The sequence below is a fragment of the Triturus cristatus genome, chromosome 10 (assembly GCF_964204655.1).
Source record: "Triturus cristatus chromosome 10, aTriCri1.1, whole genome shotgun sequence".
NCBI classification, from domain to species: Eukaryota; Metazoa; Chordata; class Amphibia; order Caudata; family Salamandridae; genus Triturus; species Triturus cristatus.
The window spans coordinates 273,360,357-273,378,554 of NC_140593.1; the positions used below are offsets into that span (position 1 = coordinate 273,360,357).

The 18,198-nt window shown below is 43.1% G+C and overlaps 1 protein-coding gene across 2 annotated transcripts in view; it reads left to right on the forward strand.

Annotated features, from left to right (window-relative positions):
* PEX1 (peroxisomal biogenesis factor 1) overlaps positions 1 to 18,198 on the forward strand; it is an 831,513-nt gene that overhangs the window by 308,291 nt on the left and 505,024 nt on the right. For both annotated transcript variants that reach the window (XM_085631051.1, XM_085631052.1), the window contains exons 9-10: positions 17,841 to 17,932; positions 18,043 to 18,175. In XM_085631051.1, the coding sequence (XP_085487177.1) occupies positions 17,841 to 17,932; positions 18,043 to 18,175 (225 nt within the window). The remainder of the gene's footprint in view (positions 1 to 17,840; positions 17,933 to 18,042; positions 18,176 to 18,198) is intronic.

Sequence of the window (18,198 nt, forward strand, 5' to 3'; positions counted from 1 at the left end):
TATTTACACACTCAAAATGTTTCCACTTATTCACTATTCAGGTCAACATGAAAGACTTATTGAAACAGTTTAAAACCCTACATTCATACCACATACATCCATAGTATTCATTTATACATATTCCCACTAAAACATTATCACAAACATTTAATAACATAGGTCTTGACCATTTGCATGCTATTCCAGCCTTTCACTATTTTGCTTTTATCTAAATTCTAATAAAACGAAAAGAACAATAGTTTATAAACCCTTTCGTGGCTTATTTACAATCACTAATACAAGGGTTGACAATCACTTTTTTCACACTGTTGACAACAGTATAAACAAGCATTGGCATAGCCAATGTTTCGTCTTTCTGACCTTATAAGTGGTTAGCCAGAGCTATTGGCTTCGCTAATATGTTTAAGCTTTGTTGTAGATAAGTGTGGCTTGTGTGTAGCAAAGTTATAATAAAAAAGTGTTAATAACATTTTTGTTACCTTACTTATAATTAAGATGATATTAAATATAACTGAAAGATCTTATTAAAAAATGAATAGAAATAGGTTTTTTTTGCGAGGGGGATGTTGGCAACTTTTTCCTGCCTGTTCCATTGGTCGTTTGTTACAGGTTTTTTGTTGTTGTTTTGGGTGGGGGAGATATGAATAATGGGAGGGTAGAGGTAGGGAAATAATACGTGAATTATAATACGAGTAGCGGATGGAAATTAGGGGAGGATTAACAGATGCCAGATTTTGAGGGCACTATGGGGCTATAGCAATGGATGAAGTATGGAACAGACAAATAACATACCACTTAATGTCCCTTGCTTCCCCCCTTGTGCTGTGAAAATGGGCGTTACACAAAAACTGAATAACGTAGCTAGCAGTGCACTTTCATCCCTGATACACCATTTGCATTCTAAAGCACTACATAAACATGACAATGGCATAAAGGCAGGATACAATTTGAGGCCGGTCGGCCACCCCAGTGGCAGAAGTCCGATAAACAAAAACCAAATAACAGAACAAGCAGTATTGTTTCATCCCATCTCTATCCCCTCCACACCTCGAACTAGGACTATGAGCAATCTAAGTGCTACGATAGGCTGCTGTCCTCTGGCAGATGTGCAATATAACGGCAGCAGGTAGCACCACACAAGACCAGTGCACGGCAGACTCATCAGCACAGCCCAACAGCACTGCCAGCAGCAGGATGAGCCCAGCATCCTGCTCCATGCCTTAGGTCTGTGTGCTTCGAGTAAAACACTGTAGCTCCTCCTGAGGAAGCACCAAGTACTGGCTGCAGGCGGTGCAGACTACTTTTATTCACTCTGAGAAGTCGAGGCATCTGTGGTTGAATAACCGAGGAAAGCACCTCCTTCCAAGCACCAGGCCTTACCCCTCAAGGCTGCTGGGTATTTCCAAAAGGTATGTTCTGCTATCAGAAGACATTTTCTGTGAGCGCACAACAAATGCTCTCTATGTCTTTTGTTGAGGGGGGTGTGGGCTTGAAAGTGCTCAAGCAGAGGCAGCCACAAAAAGGGAGGGGCCAAGATGTGGGGAGCAGAGATGGTTTATGATGTAGGGACGCTGACCGAGATGATCAGACACTTGGAGAAAGAAGACAAGCACCACGGATACACACTTACAAATCACACTTGTGCACATAGAAAAACAAGCACTACAGATATACACATTCACTAATCATACCTGTGCATATACAAACACCCCAGATATACACACAGAATCAAACTTGTGCACATACAAACACAAGCACCGCAAATATACACACCCTTAAATCACAAACATAAGCACCAAAGATCTACAGTCTCAAATCACACATGTGCACATACAAACACAAGCACGTCAGATACACTCAAATTACACTTGCCATTACAAACAGCAAATGCACGCAAAGCAAGGACCGGCATATCCCCGAAGCGATTGTGCACAGAAGAAATTAGCAGTTGACCTATATGCACATACCTATTAAATAAGGGTGGGATGGGAACAGGCAGTGAGTAGACACAGAGCAACGAGTGAGTTGGCAGTGGGCAGACAGGGACATGAGGGACACAGAGAGCTTGAAGGACAGTGGATTGTAGGCTCTCTCAAAAGAGGAAGAAATTGGTGAATTGTGTTGAGAAGCATTTGTAATGTTTAGGGCAAAGAGATGTATTTGAGGGAGACCCAGTGAGAAAGAGGTGAAGCAGGGATAGACGGGAAGCATTACCTTGTGTATGCTGCTTGTTAAATGTGTGGTGAAGACATGTCCCTGTATCGCGAACCAAAGCGGTGGGAACCGGAGGCACAATTGGAAAGTTACATGGAATGTTTTTAACCCGTGCTGCCAGTTCACATGACAGAACTTGGAAAGATGCAACATAAAAAATCAGGGTTGGATGAGTGCAGAGGAGGTTCTCTCCCTGCATAACTCAGTGTGGCTCCGGTGCTGCTCTGCGGGGTGTGCAAAGGTCAGCTGAGCCGGTGTTACTCTGCCGCCTGTTGCTGCTGCTCCTGGGCCCCAGCCGCCTCCCATGGGATCCTTCGCAGTGGCGTCAGTAACAACATGGCACCAGCAACAACGCTAATCGCGGGTGGGAGTGGGCAATCGGAAGGCAGCTGGGAAGAGGGTACTACACTGTGTTAAAAAAATATATATTTAGTACAGCGGAAGTTCAATATCAGCCTTCTCGTCTCTCTTCTCATTGTGAAGCCTATAAGGAATGTGGACTGTTGGTACGTACAAATCACGTGGTGTGTAGCTAACCAAGAGGGTAGAGTCTCGATCAGTGGGAAACAGTTTTTCAGTAAATGGAGCTCGGTCCGGTGGCAGTCAGAGACGTCAGAAGAGTACAAAAGCGGAGTTTTGGTGTTTGCGAACCTTAGAGCACAGCCAGCAATGACCCCTGACTGCATATACTTGGGTCCAGCCAAGACTGGAGTTAGATGTCTGAGATACCTAACGGCTAGTTTGCTTAGCAGTTGTACAGAGGGCATTGGGCTCTTCATACTCTGGACTTTAGTTTCCAGGACCCTCTGTCCCGCTGCTCAATTTAACCTGGTTGAGAGTGGGTGCTGAAATAAATGGCAGCTACACTTAGCAAAAATCTTACAACATCTGCAAATTTGTTTATCAGTCCCGGAAAGATTACAATGGCTCCAAATAAATATAGGTGTGTGAGACGCCCGTGCAGAACAAAAGAAAGGTGCGCAGCCACCATAGTTAAAGATGAAGCGTGCTGTGCCGCACTGATGAAGGAATAAAGTGTGGTATGCCACGCTGATCAGGGAAACCTACAGGTGCAAATATGCATTATGCTAGCGGCGAGGAAAGAGGGGAAAGAAAAGGTAGTGCACCAGAAGTTGACTTATAGCAAAATAGTGAAAGGGTCAATGTATCAGGGGCTGTCTCCAGAGTGGTAACAAAACGGCCAAAAGGCAGGACAAATGTCCAGTATTCATCAACCAAAGCAAAGGAATTTCGAAAGGCAGGCCAAACAACTAACCAAAAGCATTGGATACAGCATGTCTCAAAGACAGTGCATGCATGCTGCTTGGGCTTGACCTAAAAAACTGATTGTCAGCCATTGTATTGGTGATTGTAAATAAGCCATGAAAGGGTTTCTAAATTGTTGTTTTCCTTTCATTAGAATAGACCAGGCTTCTCCAACGGGTAGCGCATGAGCTACTGGTAGTTCTTCAGCTATCTGTAAGTAGCTCTCCAGTATACAACCCGGCTTACTGAATTAGAAGCTTTTGCTTGATTGAATTAATAGTTATATACCAATATTGAAAAGCGTGTCGTTGAGATGAAAATATGTGTAATTTCAAGATTTGTAAGTTGATGTTTGGAGAAAAATAGCTGAATTTCAATTGAATTTCGTATACAACCATTGCAACCACTTAATTGGGGAAGGATAACTGTGTCGTGTCAGTGCACATGTTCTATATAAATACATGTGTGACTTTTAAAACTCATATTCGAGTGATAAATCGTGGCGTTGGGGAAATATTACATTGGTGTCAGGGGCATTACACTATGGCTGGTATCTATTGGGTAATACATACCAGCCATAGTGTAATGCCTGGTTAGGCAGAAGCATGACAAATTAATAAAGCTATTATTAACATTACTACTGGTAACCTTGCTGACACATTTAGGTGATCACTGCTGATCGTCTTGAATGGTGTTGCCACCAATGTAATCTTGTCTGATGCGGTCACTATTACAACACTAATAATAATAGTACCTCAGGAAGATTTTTTTTATTGAAAATAAGTAGCTCTTACTACAGAAGGGGTCAGAGACCCCTGAAATAGACCCACCAAAACATTATCACAAAGATATAATAACTTGGGTCTTCAACATTTACAACACGTTCATACAATATTCCAGCATTTCATACTTTTTCTTTAATGTAAATTCTAATGAAATAAAAAGAACAACAATTTATAAACCTTTTGTGACTTATTTACAATCGTCAATACAATGGTTGACAAACAGTTTTTTCACACTATTGTGTCCTTCCCTAGGAAACATAAGAGTAAGCAGGGGGTCCTAATTTAAAACTGGCCGGTGAACACCATGTGCATCCATACAATCTGGGACTTGGTTGCGCAGGTACTACCCATGGACTCGGAGGAGGCCCATTCGATACCCTCTCAAGTAATTGCTAATTAGCGAGATGCAGCCAAGTTCACCATAAAATGTGGGCTGCACACAACAGACTCCCTGGGCAAAGTGATTTCGTTGGTGGCCCTTAGGCGCCATGCCTGATTGAGAACCACTGACTATTCGGGGAAGTCCAGGCTTCACTCATGAACATGCCCTTTGATGGCTTCTGTCTGTTGGATAAAAAGGTAGGCTCAGCGCTAGAGCGCCTTAAGGACAGTAGGGCTACGGCCAGGTCCTTGGGTCTTTCTATGACCCCTCGCAAACCCCCGTGTGGTCTCTGCCCCTTTTGTAGCCGCGGAACAGGTTTTCAACTGCGTCTCTACACTCCCATCCACAATAGGCAGCACATTTTGCAGTCTTTTCGTGGTCACAGACATGGTTCCCACAGACCACGTGAGACAGGCTGCCAGAAGGTGGGCTAGTACAACACCTAGCTTCCCCCGCCCCTCCTCCCCCGCAGCCTCAGCCTCCAAACCCCTTTATTGTGCACTGACCATCATGGGCATCCAACAGGGGCAGGATAAGCCATCACCTGCACCACTGGAGGTCAATAATCTCTGACAGTTGGGTTTTGCATCTTATCCAAAGGCGCTACTCCTCCTCTTTGTGACCTACCCTCCTCCCAATCCACCCACTTACGAAAGGCTGACAGACAACCACCTCTCCTTGCTCCATCAGGAAGTGTCCGCTCTCTTGGCCAATGGAGCAATAGAGAGGGAGCTCGGATTAGAAGTTGAATGTGTGGGCCAAATGCTAGCCAAAAGGAACGTTGCGCAGCTGTGGGGAGCGGGGGAGCAGCCCAGGGTGGACTTCTGGTAAAACGACATGGACGGGTATATGTTCAGGGAAAAAAACGGTCTATGTTTCCCGTGGATGCCCCAGGAAATGGTCCTCTATATGGAATAAATAAAATATCTATCGTGGAAGTACCTGTATTCCCCCCCTTGATCCTGTCTCGGATGACTAACTTACACCATAATCATTTTTATTAGTTGAAAATACCTGTATACTTGTACCCATAAATGCGCTAGACTCGAAGTATGTATACACTTTTAGTGCCCTGTAATGTTGACTTTTGATGGTTTAATAAAAAGAATAAGAAAAGTAGATTGTGGTTGCTATTCCCACTACTTCCAGGTGCTCAAGAAGAATGGAGGTCTTTGTCCTGTTCTAGACCTGCGTCTTCTCAACCTCTTTCTGAGAAAGGAGAATTTCAGGATGCTCATCCTCGCACAAGTCCTGTCTGCCCTTGACCCAGAAGACTGGATGGTAGTGTTGGACTTTCAGAACGCCTGTTTCCAAATCCCCATCCTGGTTGCACACAGGCGCTACCTGCAGTGGTATGCCAAGAGCACTCTGTTTGCCGTGCTCTCCTTTTGATCTTACCAGCGCTCCCTTGGTTGTTCACCGAGTTCAGGCTTTCCAGTCTTCCTCTATATGTGTGTAAACATTTAGGAAATACATTTTAAAAAGTGGACCTATACTAAGCAAAAACCAATGCGTGACCAGAAAAAAATTAATTATCAAAAATTATTTAATATTTTATTTAATTTTTTGCATAAGAAATATATTTTTGTATATAATATATAAAAAAAATGTTTTTTCCCCTTTTAAACTAATTACAGAAAAGGAAAGAAATAATTAATCATAACATCAATAAAGCATTGAATATATGTACAATTTTTCTCTTTGTCTATGTATGCAACACAATTTAGATATAAAGGTATTGTTTCTTTACACTTTTTGATCTATTCATACATGGCCTAATGATGCATCATAAATGTATATCACAATATGTTATACTTTTAAACATATGTAGATACAGATGATTGCATTCCAAATGTATTCAATACATAATTCAACACTTTATTTATGGCTACCATAATTTGTATCTACACGTGTTTCGTCCTTGCGCCTTCATCAGGTAGCCATTTTGATCTAAGATAAAAAAAACACAAATGTAAGGAAAGATTCTGATCACATATCGAGGGTCCTACAAAACATTTCTGCTATCAACTAAGTCAGAAACGAAAATGGTTTCAATTAAGTTTAAAATGTCACAGTAAAGAAGAAAGAAAGATTCAGTGTCTCTCATAAGGTAGATACAATTAGAATAGCACCCGGGTGCAAAAGGATATAGAATCAATTGTTAGTTGATAAACCAATCACCAAATAGAAGTGAAATAGATAATATAACAAAAAACACAATTTACCCAGAATTCCACAAGTGTATACAATCAAATCATGATTGTGTGATAAAGCTAATATTATTAGCTGAAAAACAAAAAAAACTCCCAGTCTGATTTTTTAAGTTTTTTTCTTACTTGAAATCGAAGAGTTTCAATAGATGTGGTATATCATCTACACCAAAATTGATGTGCAAAAAGGTGTACTAGAGAACTTAATAGATTACTTCGCGACACCTTGTTCGTGCAAAGTTATATTAACAATTCCAAGTTAAGATAATGTATCTCATTAAGATTGATCAAGCAATGAGATAATGTTCACTAAAATAAAAGGATAGAGACTAATGTGTCGGTTCAAAGGTCACAATCAAGCTCTTTTTGCACCGGTCTTGTGTGTTTTTTTAAAACCTAGACTGCTGAGATACAAGAAACCGAAGTTCATGGTGTTTTATATTTATTTTCATTGTAGCTTCATAAGACGATTGTTTAGACTCTATCATCCCTCTTTGACCAATTCATCAATTTTGGTGTAGATGATATACCACATCTATTGAGACTCTTCGATTTCAGGTAAGAAAAAGATGTACAGTGGGCGCAGCATCAGGGGAATCTCTCTGACATGGTCCAGATCTCAGGGAGGGAACCGAAAAGATCTGCAGTGGTGACTAACAAATTGTAATTGTAGAGACAAGTGTGTCACTCCTGGGCTGGGGCTGCCATCTGGGAGAGTTGGAAATCAGAGGACTCTGGTCTGTGGCGGAATCCATGCTGCACATCAATCTTTTGGAGCTTCGGGCAATCTGCTAGGCATTGAAAACCTTTCTTCCTTCAATCAGGGGAAAACTTGTATAGGTGTTCATGGACAACACAACTGCCATGTGAAATTGCAACAGACAGAGCAGGGTGGGGTCGTGGACCCTATGTCAAGTGACCTTGCACCTCTGGGCATAGCTGGAACACCAGGACATATCCCTGGTAGTTCAACACCTGGCGGGCTCTCTGAACGCCAAAGCGGAGATACTTAACCATCAATGCCTGGGGGATCACGAATACCATCTCTATCTGGAGGTGATGCAGGGTCTCTTTCAAGAGTGGAGAGAACCTTGGTTAGATCTGTTCCCCTCCACTAAGAATGCCCAGTGTCAGCAGTTTTGCATGCTGGAGTTTCTACAGTGGCTCTCGCGCAGAGACGATTTTTGTCTTGAGTGATGTTCCGGCCTCCTGTATGCCTTTAAGTCAAGACCACTCCTGCACAGAATTTTCAAGAAGATCAAGAACGACCGGGTCCAAGTCATTCTTGTGGCTCCCGATTGGGCACAGAGAATCTGGTATCCCAAACTGTTGAGCATCCGCATTGGTCCTTGGATCAGGTTGCCTCTTTGGGACGATCTTCTTTCGCAGCAACAGGGCAGGATTCTGCATCCGAACCTGAAAACGCTTTGCCTTCATGTGTGGGGATGTGGAGATTGAGCGGCGACAGTTGACAGCTTTTGACCTTCCGCCTGAAGTCTGCAATGTTATCTTGGCAGCCAGGCTTCCCTCCACCAAAATGGTGTACGCCCCTTTTGGAGCAAGTTTATGGCATGGTGTGCAGATAAGCATGTTGCCCCTCTATCCGCACCCCTTTTCCAGGTTCTCTTATTTATTGTTTACCTTAGCCCATCTCTGCTTTGGGCACATTAAAAGGTCACCTTTCTGGCATTTCTGCGGTTGGCAGATCATCCATCTCTTTTCAAATCTTCTATGGTACATAGGTTCCTGAAACATCTCCGACACATCTTGCCATCAGCACCTTTTATTATACCCCAGTGGGACCTCAACCTTGTTCTCCCTTTCCTGATCAGCGCTCCTTTGAGCTGCTCCACAACTGTCTGCTTCAGCTTCTAACCATCAAAACAGCCTTCTTGATGACAATAACACCTGCTTCTAGGGTCTGTGAGTTACAGGCACACTCTGCGCATCCTCCATACCTACCTTTTACCCTGACAAACTGGTTCTTCGAACTAGTGCATCTTTCTTACTGAAAGTAGTTACTTCTCTTCATGTAGGCCAGCCCATCTCTCTGCTTACCTTTTACGCTCTGTCTCATCTCTCTAAAGAAGAGGAGAGGCTTCACCTACGGGACCCAAGAAGAGTGTTGTTGTTCCACCTTGATCACACTTGTGAGTTTTGGGTGATCGATCAACTCTTTATAGGGTATTTCGGGGCCAAGTAAGCTAATGCACTGCAAAAGCGGACCATCTTGTGATGGATAGTTCTCTATTTTTAAGCAACAATGGTCCCGTTCACATAGAGTAGGTATAAAATCACAATTACTACAATAAGAAATTGGAGTTAAACAAGTGATCAATGCAAAAGATAAATAATACTTTTAATTATAATTAGGAACAATTAATAAACAAAACGGTGAGTGAGCTAGCCGTGATGAGGTAAAAGGGAAATCAGCCGATTTCCTTAACCCAGGCTGGTGACTTTAAAAAGTGACATTTTGGTGAAAGATTGCAAATACAAAAAAGTCAGATCAGTATCTCATACTCAAAAATCGAATGTAAAATACAAATATAGAGTTTAGAGATGTAAGTCGACGACGTTTCGATCCCCATGAGAATAGTGGGATCTCTTCAGGACGAAGCGATGACCAGAATGACTGGGAAGTTAGCGTGATAGCGATTGGGGGGTGACCTGAGGCCGTAAGCGACAGAGGCGCGTTGGCGCGCAGACCAAAATCGGTCGCAATACAACAATCCAGAAGTCCGATGCAGGTAAGGCAAAAGCGTAAATTAGTATGCAATGGAGGCCTCGAAGGGGAGAAGAGTTGGGTCCCAGTCTGACGTGCCAGTCTTTTTTTCCTGTTCGGTCCTACAGGACTTCCTAGTTAAATCGTATCACCACCCCTCCTCTCTAGGGAGGTATAGCTTGGGTATCTAGTAATGAATCTGCAAGTAAAAATCTCTTTCAGATGAACAAGTTATGTACCTTTGGTAACACCTTATCTGGTAGGGACTCTAGCTGCAGATTCCTCTCTACTGCAATTTCCAGTGCAAAGCATTATGGGATTGGGAAGCTGCTAGCTCATTAATAAAGCAATAACCTATCACGTTGACTTACCCTGTATTTCGCACATAATTTTCACAATGTCATGGGCAGCAAGGTGACAGTTGTGGTAAGCCCAGTCTTAGATTTGCTGCAATGCATGGTTACACATTAAAAAGGAGGGTTTTTTTACCTATTTTTTTTTTATATTTGGTAAAAAGTATTCTTATTTTGCATGTGTGTGGGGCAATTCTAATATTAATTACTTAAATTAAGGTTTCTACGATGCAAAATTATGATTACAAGTAAGTAACGTTTAGTTATCAGCCATGCAGAAAAAATGTAGTAGTTTCTCAGCGAACACCCTGAAAGGGCTTTGTGCCTCTTAAGGATGTCTATGTATATTCCAGCACAAAACAAAATTCTGGCCCAATTATTAGGGTACGTATTAGTAGTGACTGTAGAAAGGGCAAACATTTTATAAACGTTTTTTTCCCTTTTTTTTAATTGTTCTTTTTGCTCTGACTCCATCTATTCGACAATTGCTTTAATGTCCTCATTTATTCATCTAATTGATTCCTCTGATATTCGCCAACAATATTTTTTTTCTCTTTTCTCTGTTACACTGTTGCTGCTTCTATAGTTTTGCTTTTTTCCTGCATTCTTTCAACTTAGCTTGTGTTATCAGAGAGTTTCGCATACTTTACTTACATAGTCCACCGTTTCTGTTTCCGTTCGAGATGTAGTGATAAGAAGTTTGTATTGGTGGTTTGGTAGTCTGGCTGCAGGCTGCTCCAGCTGTTTCTTGGAGACAGCATTGTATACTATAATCCACAGAACTAACTCTTGCTCAAGTGTGGATGGCTTTCGTGTCAGTCTCTCTTGCTTTGCTCCAGTTTGTTGCTTTCCTCCGTTTCTGTGTTGAACCCCCCACAGGAACTTCTCGGTTTCGCCCTCAATAGACCTGTCATTCGTTCGACTCCGAACACATCATTGCAAACACCCACTTTTAAACATCACTTTGCTGCCTTTCAGTGCCGCATAGCGGTCACTGAAAAAACTGCAGCAGAAATGGGGAAGATGCATCGATTTCGAGAGACATTTAAGGCTGCTTTAAACAAGCATTGGCAATACTAATCACTCTCGTCTGTATGTAAAGTTAGGCGGCACCAATCAGCATTGCCAATGCTTGTTTAAATTGGCCTTTCACACCCATTTTTTATGCACAGAATGATTTTTTTACTTCTCATATTTTTATATACTTATCTTTAGATCTATTTTTCTTATGCAAGGTTTCTCTATATAATGATTCACCCCACAGTGAACATATAAATGGGCTGCTATGCCTGTTGTACAATATGTATTCTTGCTTTTATGAAGGTTGCTGAATACTTTAGGGTGCCGTTCGCAGGCTGGGACTTTGCTCGTTTTAACTTTTTAAATCTTCCTACTACCGAGGAGCTGACCGGAAAGTGGGGCGAAACGGACAGGTGCGCTCACCGCGGAAAGCTGTCATTGTGTAGGGACTGCGAGGACCAGGGTGCCTTGAGCAAAAATCACCGAACGCACCTGGTCCTCTTCCCGGACACACCTCATTCTGCCTCCAACTGCTACAAAACGCCTCACGGCCCCCGCTTCGCGGGTGCCGTTCGCAGGCTGGGACTTTGCTCGTTTTAACTTTTTAAATCTTCCTACTACCGAGGAGCTGACCGGAAAGTGGGGCGAAACGGACAGGTGCGCTCACCGCGGAAAGCTGTCATTGTGTAGGGACTGCGAGGACCAGGGTGCCTTGAGCAAAAATCACCGAACGCACCTGGTCCTCTTCCCGGACACACCTCCTTCTGCCTCCAACTGCTACAAAACGCCTCACGGCCCCCGCTTCGCGGGTGCCGTTCGCAGGCTGGGACTTTGCTCGTTTTAACTTTTTAAATCTTCCTACTACCGAGGAGCTGACCGGAAAGTGGGGCGAAACGGACAGGTGCGCTCACCGCGGAAAGCTGTCATTGTGTAGGGACTGCGAGGACCAGGGTGCCTTGAGCAAAAATCACCGAACGCACCTGGTCCTCTTCCCGGACACACCTCCTTCTGCCTCCAACTGCTACAAAACGCCTCACGGCCCCCGCTTCGCGGGTGCCGTTCGCAGGCTGGGACTTTGCTCGTTTTAACTTTTTAAATCTTCCTACTACCGAGGAGCTGACCGGAAAGTGGGGCGAAACGGACAGGTGCGCTCACCGCGGAAAGCTGTCATTGTGTAGGGACTGCGAGGACCAGGGTGCCTTGAGCAAAAATCACCGAACGCACCTGGTCCTCTTCCCGGACACACCTCCTTCTGCTACTTAACTGCTCTCAGTTCACGCGTGAGCGGGACGCGTGCGGGGCGCAGACCGGGGCGAAGCCCGGGCAAAGGGCGGGCCCGTTTAAGCCCGTTCAAGCACGGTCAAGACCGGACCGGGCCCCCTTTCTTGATTGCTTTGCCTGTGAGGAGAAATTATGGCCACACGGTCGAGAACACAGTCATCAACCTCAATGATTTCAGGTACACTGGACAATTTTCTTATTAGGGCAAACTCGGTGGTTAATAATGAATTGGTAATGTTGGAACAACGACTCTCGGAAGGCATTGAAAGTGCCAGGAGATCTTCTCTTGGCCTACTTGCAGCTGCAAGAACCCCGGAGAGATTGGATAACTCTCATACTGCCCTAATGAACAGCATTGATCAAACAATTGATTCGGTACTACAGGATTTAAGATTTAGTTCAACTGTGGCACCGGATGTTCCTACGGACCAGGGGAAGGAAATACCTCCAACTGTAGCTCATGGTTCACGGGAGGGGGCGATACCCAAAAGGAAAAGTGTGAGGAAGTTGAAGGGTGGTAAAAAGCCCAGGCTAGATACTGACGCCTCATCTACTGAGTTATCAGGTATTATTGAAAACCAGACTCTAGCACCCACAACAAGTTGTAATCAAACTCCTCAACCCCCCTCACCCCTCAACAGAGTTGTTGGATCAGAGCGAGACAGTGATTTGCTTGTTAGCTCACTAGTTAATGCGCTAAAAGTTTTAATTCACCCTCTTCTGGCTAGATTTGATTCCATTAATGACACGCTTATAGAAATAAAAAAAGCTACTGGAACTATTACTAACTGTTTGTTAAACAAAGGAAGTTCTATTCCCAAAATGAATAATGATGTCCAAAAACAATTACCTGAGTCCTTGTCCCTTAGGGGGGAAAGTTCAGGAGCTCCACCCAAAAAAGCAGGAGGGGGGGTGGTTACTGACCAACAGGTTTTGGCTCAATCTCTGAACCCCCAACAGACTTCTGTCGCTCCCCCCTACCCCATCCAGAAGTGTTTATCTGCTCAATCTAGGCCTGTGGACAATGCTGAAAAAGCGAATGCCTATAGTGGCATAATTGGAAACAACACCAGTGTGCAGGGTATGCTGAGTAGGAAGGATGTGATTAACTTACCCCCCGAGGCGGCCCCCTATGTACTTGTGTTGGCTGGAATTCCTAAGTATACCAACTCTGATGTAGAAACCTATGACTCTCTTAAAAACAAAGTCACAAGTTGGTTAAATACCCACAGGCCACTGCCGCATTTTGTAACTACGGCTGTTTTGATGGTTAGGAGAATTAATTGGTTGGGAAATTCACCTAAACGTTATAAGGGAGATTGTGTCCTGGTGAACTTCAGAGACCCTAATATAGTATCGTACATCCTTAATTGGAGGGGAAAACACCGAGAGACCTGTATTCAACCTTTACCACTCTCCTATTTTTACCCCCCCTTAAATAACAATGCATATCCTGAGAATGCAGAGGGATGGACTAGGGTGGGCTCACTCTCTTCTGCTTCTCGTAATTGTGATAATTCCTGGCCATATCAGCCTACTGCCTATAATGTTCCATGCCACAATAGGTTTAGCCCACTCGAAGAGGTGGACTGACTGCAGGCTGGATCTACTTTTACTGTAGATGAATGTGATTCCGTATTTGTGCAGACTGAGGAGATTCCACCAATTGATATTACCAACAACGATCTCCGACGTATCTCAGTTAACGCTGGTATATCTGCCGACTACCCATGTCCTAGTTCATCACTAAAGATCCTTTCCTGGAATATAGCGGGTCTTAACAATAAGCTTGATTGCCCCGAATGGGGCCTTTTTATAGACCAACATGACATATGTTGTTTCCAGGAAACATGGGCTAGGATTAATTGTCATCGAGTAGGATTTGCCTCCTTTTTTATCCCGGCAACTTGGGGAGGTAGAGGCCGACCGTCTGGTGGCCTCATCATTTGGGTGGCATCTCATTTAGGTTGTACCGTTACCCCCATTAGTACTGGTTCTGATGATGTTCAAGCCATAATAGTGAAATGGCACAGCAGGGTACAGATGGCCCTGGTTAATATCTACTCCAGACCGACTAGTATTTCTACAGAATCTAAGGCTGTGGAGGTTTTATCTACGGTACTGGCAGAGCTACCTGAGGGTATTCCTCTTGTGGTGGGTGGGGACTTCAACTCCCACTTTGAACCCTTAGAGGGATTATTAGATGCCATAAACCAAGAAGAGGATGATTCCTGGGACATCCCACAAGTAGTTGGTCCCATAGTAAGATCATGGACCCCATTGGCACTTCAAATTACCTCTCTATCGTTGGCCCATTCCATCAGAGCATGTAACGGACGCTCTAAATCTGATAATCCCCCGAAGTCGACCTTTAATGTATCGGGCAGAGAAGCCCATCTCGATTACATCTTTGTTAAGTGCAAGGAATGGAATCGAGTTTTGGACTTTCTGGTGTTTCCAAGGAGGGAAAGTGATCATAACCCTTTAATTTTGGATTATGCTCTGTCTGGTTTGGGTCCTACAGAACCCTTGACGACCACAGATAGAACTGAGAATCTTGCCCTCTCAAATAATAGACGGAGGGTGAAATGGTCGAAATTGGTCAATAATTTGGAGGACATCTCCAAAATTTATGGGAAGGTTAGCTCAATTTTGGAACAAATTGCTGACCGTATTGAGTCTCAATTAGTTTTGGACATTAATAGCGAGATTGCTGTACATAATGATGCACTCTATGCAAGTTTAGGAGATATCTTGAATCCTGTAGTTCCCCTAAAGAAACACCAACCCAGGAAACATGCATGGTATAATCGAGCTTGTAGACTAGCAAAAGCAGATCTAATGACAGCATTAAAGGAAAATGCTGAGCGAGATCTAATCAAACACAAAAGGCGTGCGTATTGTTATTTGATTCACCACGCCAAACTTGAGTGGGCCAGTCAGAATTGGGCCGACCTAACATCTGCTTTGGCGGAACGAGATTCCTTTAGATTTTGGAAAATTGTTACCACCGGTTCCACTGATATGGTTTCTGCTATTAGCCCGAATATTGCCCCGCAAGTCTGGGAGGATCATTTTACACTTTTGTACAACAACCCAGCCCCTAGCTCAACTCCTCTTTTATCTGAATCACCATTAATTGACGATTCAATTTTTAATCCAATTACTTTTACTATATCCGAAGTCCTGACTGCTATCGCTGCACTCCCAGCAGGGAAGGCTCCTGGCCTTGACAAGGTCCCTGGCGACCTTTATAAACATGAACCAGAAGTCTGGGCTCCTTATCTTTTAATTATATATAATGGGATCGCAAGGGGTATGAAGATTCCTTTTACTTGGCTGGGCGCGGAGGTGGTCCCTATCTGTAAGAAGGGATCGCCTCTCCTCCCAGTCAATTACCGGCCTATCAGCCTTATCGATGTAGCCCAAAAACTCTTTGCCAGACTAATTATCAATCGTATACTGGACTGGATTGATGAGGAGGAGATCCTGAGCCATTATCAGGCTGGCTTTAGGAAATCTGTATCTACTATCGATCAGATTTTTAGGTTTAACATGCTCTACTGGAAAACTGTCATGGTTGAAGGTGGATCCCTATACACAGTTTTTGTAGATCTTCGATCAGCCTTTGACGTGGTCCCACGTACCAAGCTATGGGCTGTTCTTCGTGAATTAGGAATTCCACCTTCCCTTCTTGACATCATAATCCGATTACACACCGAAAACTATGCTAAGGTTAGATGTGGGAGAGAGGGAAAATTATCATCTAGTTTCCCTGTTAATAGAGGTGTCCGCCAGGGCTGCGTCCTGGCTCCCACTCTTTTCTGCCTATACGTAAATGGAGTTATCTCCTACCTAAATAAGGTTCCAAACAGAGATGCCCCAAAGCTGGCTGGAGTGGGGATTTCGGCAATTATGTTTGCTGACACCTTGCTACTTGCCAAATCCCCTATGGGTATCCAGCGGGTATTGGATGGGTTTGTTTCTTTTTGCCAGGACAGGGGCTTGGAAATCAATACTTCAAAAACAAAATTTATGATTCTGAACCCCCCAAAAAAATCCCGGCCAAACCCAACCATTGACGGAATTGGTTTGGAAAGAGTCCGTGTGTTTGAGTACTTAGGAGTGACAATAAATGAGAACTTCACATGGACTCAACACCAAACCAAATCACGATTAAAATTAACACAGAAAACTGGGGCGATTGGCAAACTCTGGAAAAACTCCTACATAAAACCAATTGGCCCACCTCTAGAAATTTATAAGGTACAGGCCAGAGCGGCAGTAATTTATGGGGCAGAACTATGGGGCAATAATTGCCTGCAATCATTTATGGTCGTGGAAAATAATTTTCTACGACAATTATCATCTCTACCGGCTAGCACCCCACTTCTTCCCCTTAGGCTGGACCTAGGAATTAGATCCATTAAGGAGGAATTAGCCTTAAAGCCTCTAACCTTTTGGCGACGTTTATGGGCAACCGCGGAACTCAATACCTATAGACAAGAACTTTCAGATTTACTGAAGTACCAAATTATACAAAACCTTCCTTGGTTAAGGTATATCAAGACAGAGTGTGATAGGTTGGGTTGCCCCTCCCTATGGAGTTCTCCAGAAATTGCATCCAAGGCCATATCACGTAAAGCCCTGGTAACATTGTTTTATGAAAGAAATTGCTCGGTCTGGTTGACCTCTGATAATTTGGGCTCCATGACAAGTTCATTTATTTTAATGAAAGATTACTATAGGTTTGAGATGGTCTTGGATGATATTTACCCCACAACCTTAAGAAAAATGTATCTACAATGGAGATATAATTCCCTTCCCATTCGCGCTCTTACGAATAGATGGCGCCCCTCCACTGATCTTAATTGTCCCTCTTGCACCACTCACCCTGAAAATGACCTCCATGTAATTTTCTTTTGTCCTCTATACATAGAATCCAGGAAAAAATGGATTATTCCTCTATGCAAAAGATGGGGTTTTAGAAAACACATGGAGGCATATCGATTATTAAAAACGGATCTATCGCCTCTAACCGTTTTTGCAGTTAGCAAATTTCTAGATGCAATGTGGAAAATAAGGAGAAAGCATTGTAAATATGATACCATCTAGTTTTACATTTTTATGCTAGAATGAATGATGCTAATTATGTTTGTTAACGTGATTAGTGGCTTTTCCAATCATAATTGTATGATGGATTTACTCTTTTTTCTTTTTTCTTGATTGTAAAAACTATGAAATTTACGTTCAATTGTGTTATAATTGTGGAATTTATGTTTTTTTTTTTGTGTTATCTTTTATGACTCATTGTAGTCGAAATAAAGATTAAAGAAAGAATACTTTATTGCAGACAACACATAGAGGCACTGACCTTTATCTGATGTTTCTATACATTTGTTGCACTTTTCTTCTAAAACGCACCGAATTGAGATTGCCGTGTAACATAATTGTGTTTAAGGCTGTTTATTCAAAATGAGGGATGGTGTACATATTTTAATTTTTCAGAAGAGTTGTTGTGGTAAAATAAATGAATGGCATATATTTGATTGCTGCTGTTGAAATCTATTTTTGATTTTTACAATATCAGACCCTTTCTTCTAGGTAATGATGCAGCCTGTAAATCCTGAAGGTGAAGTTCCCAAATCTCTAGTTTCTGACCAGAATCTTCCGTACTACAAACTCAACTGCTTAGGGTAAGCGTGTCCTATACAGATATGCTACGATTGAAAGAGAGCAGAGGACAACAAAGTACACCTCTGTAGCTTTGTGTGCTTTTTCATTGTTTGTTTTGTTTGCTTTGCAGAGGAGTGTTTAAGCTAGGAACCTCGTCCTTTGAGCACATAGCATCTAGCCTTTTGGGCTCTCCACTCCATCGGCAGCTGGCAACCACTGCGGCTGGACTCCGCAGCGGTGCTCTTCTGATTACTGGAGCAAAGGTACGTCCTTTGAATAATGTTCA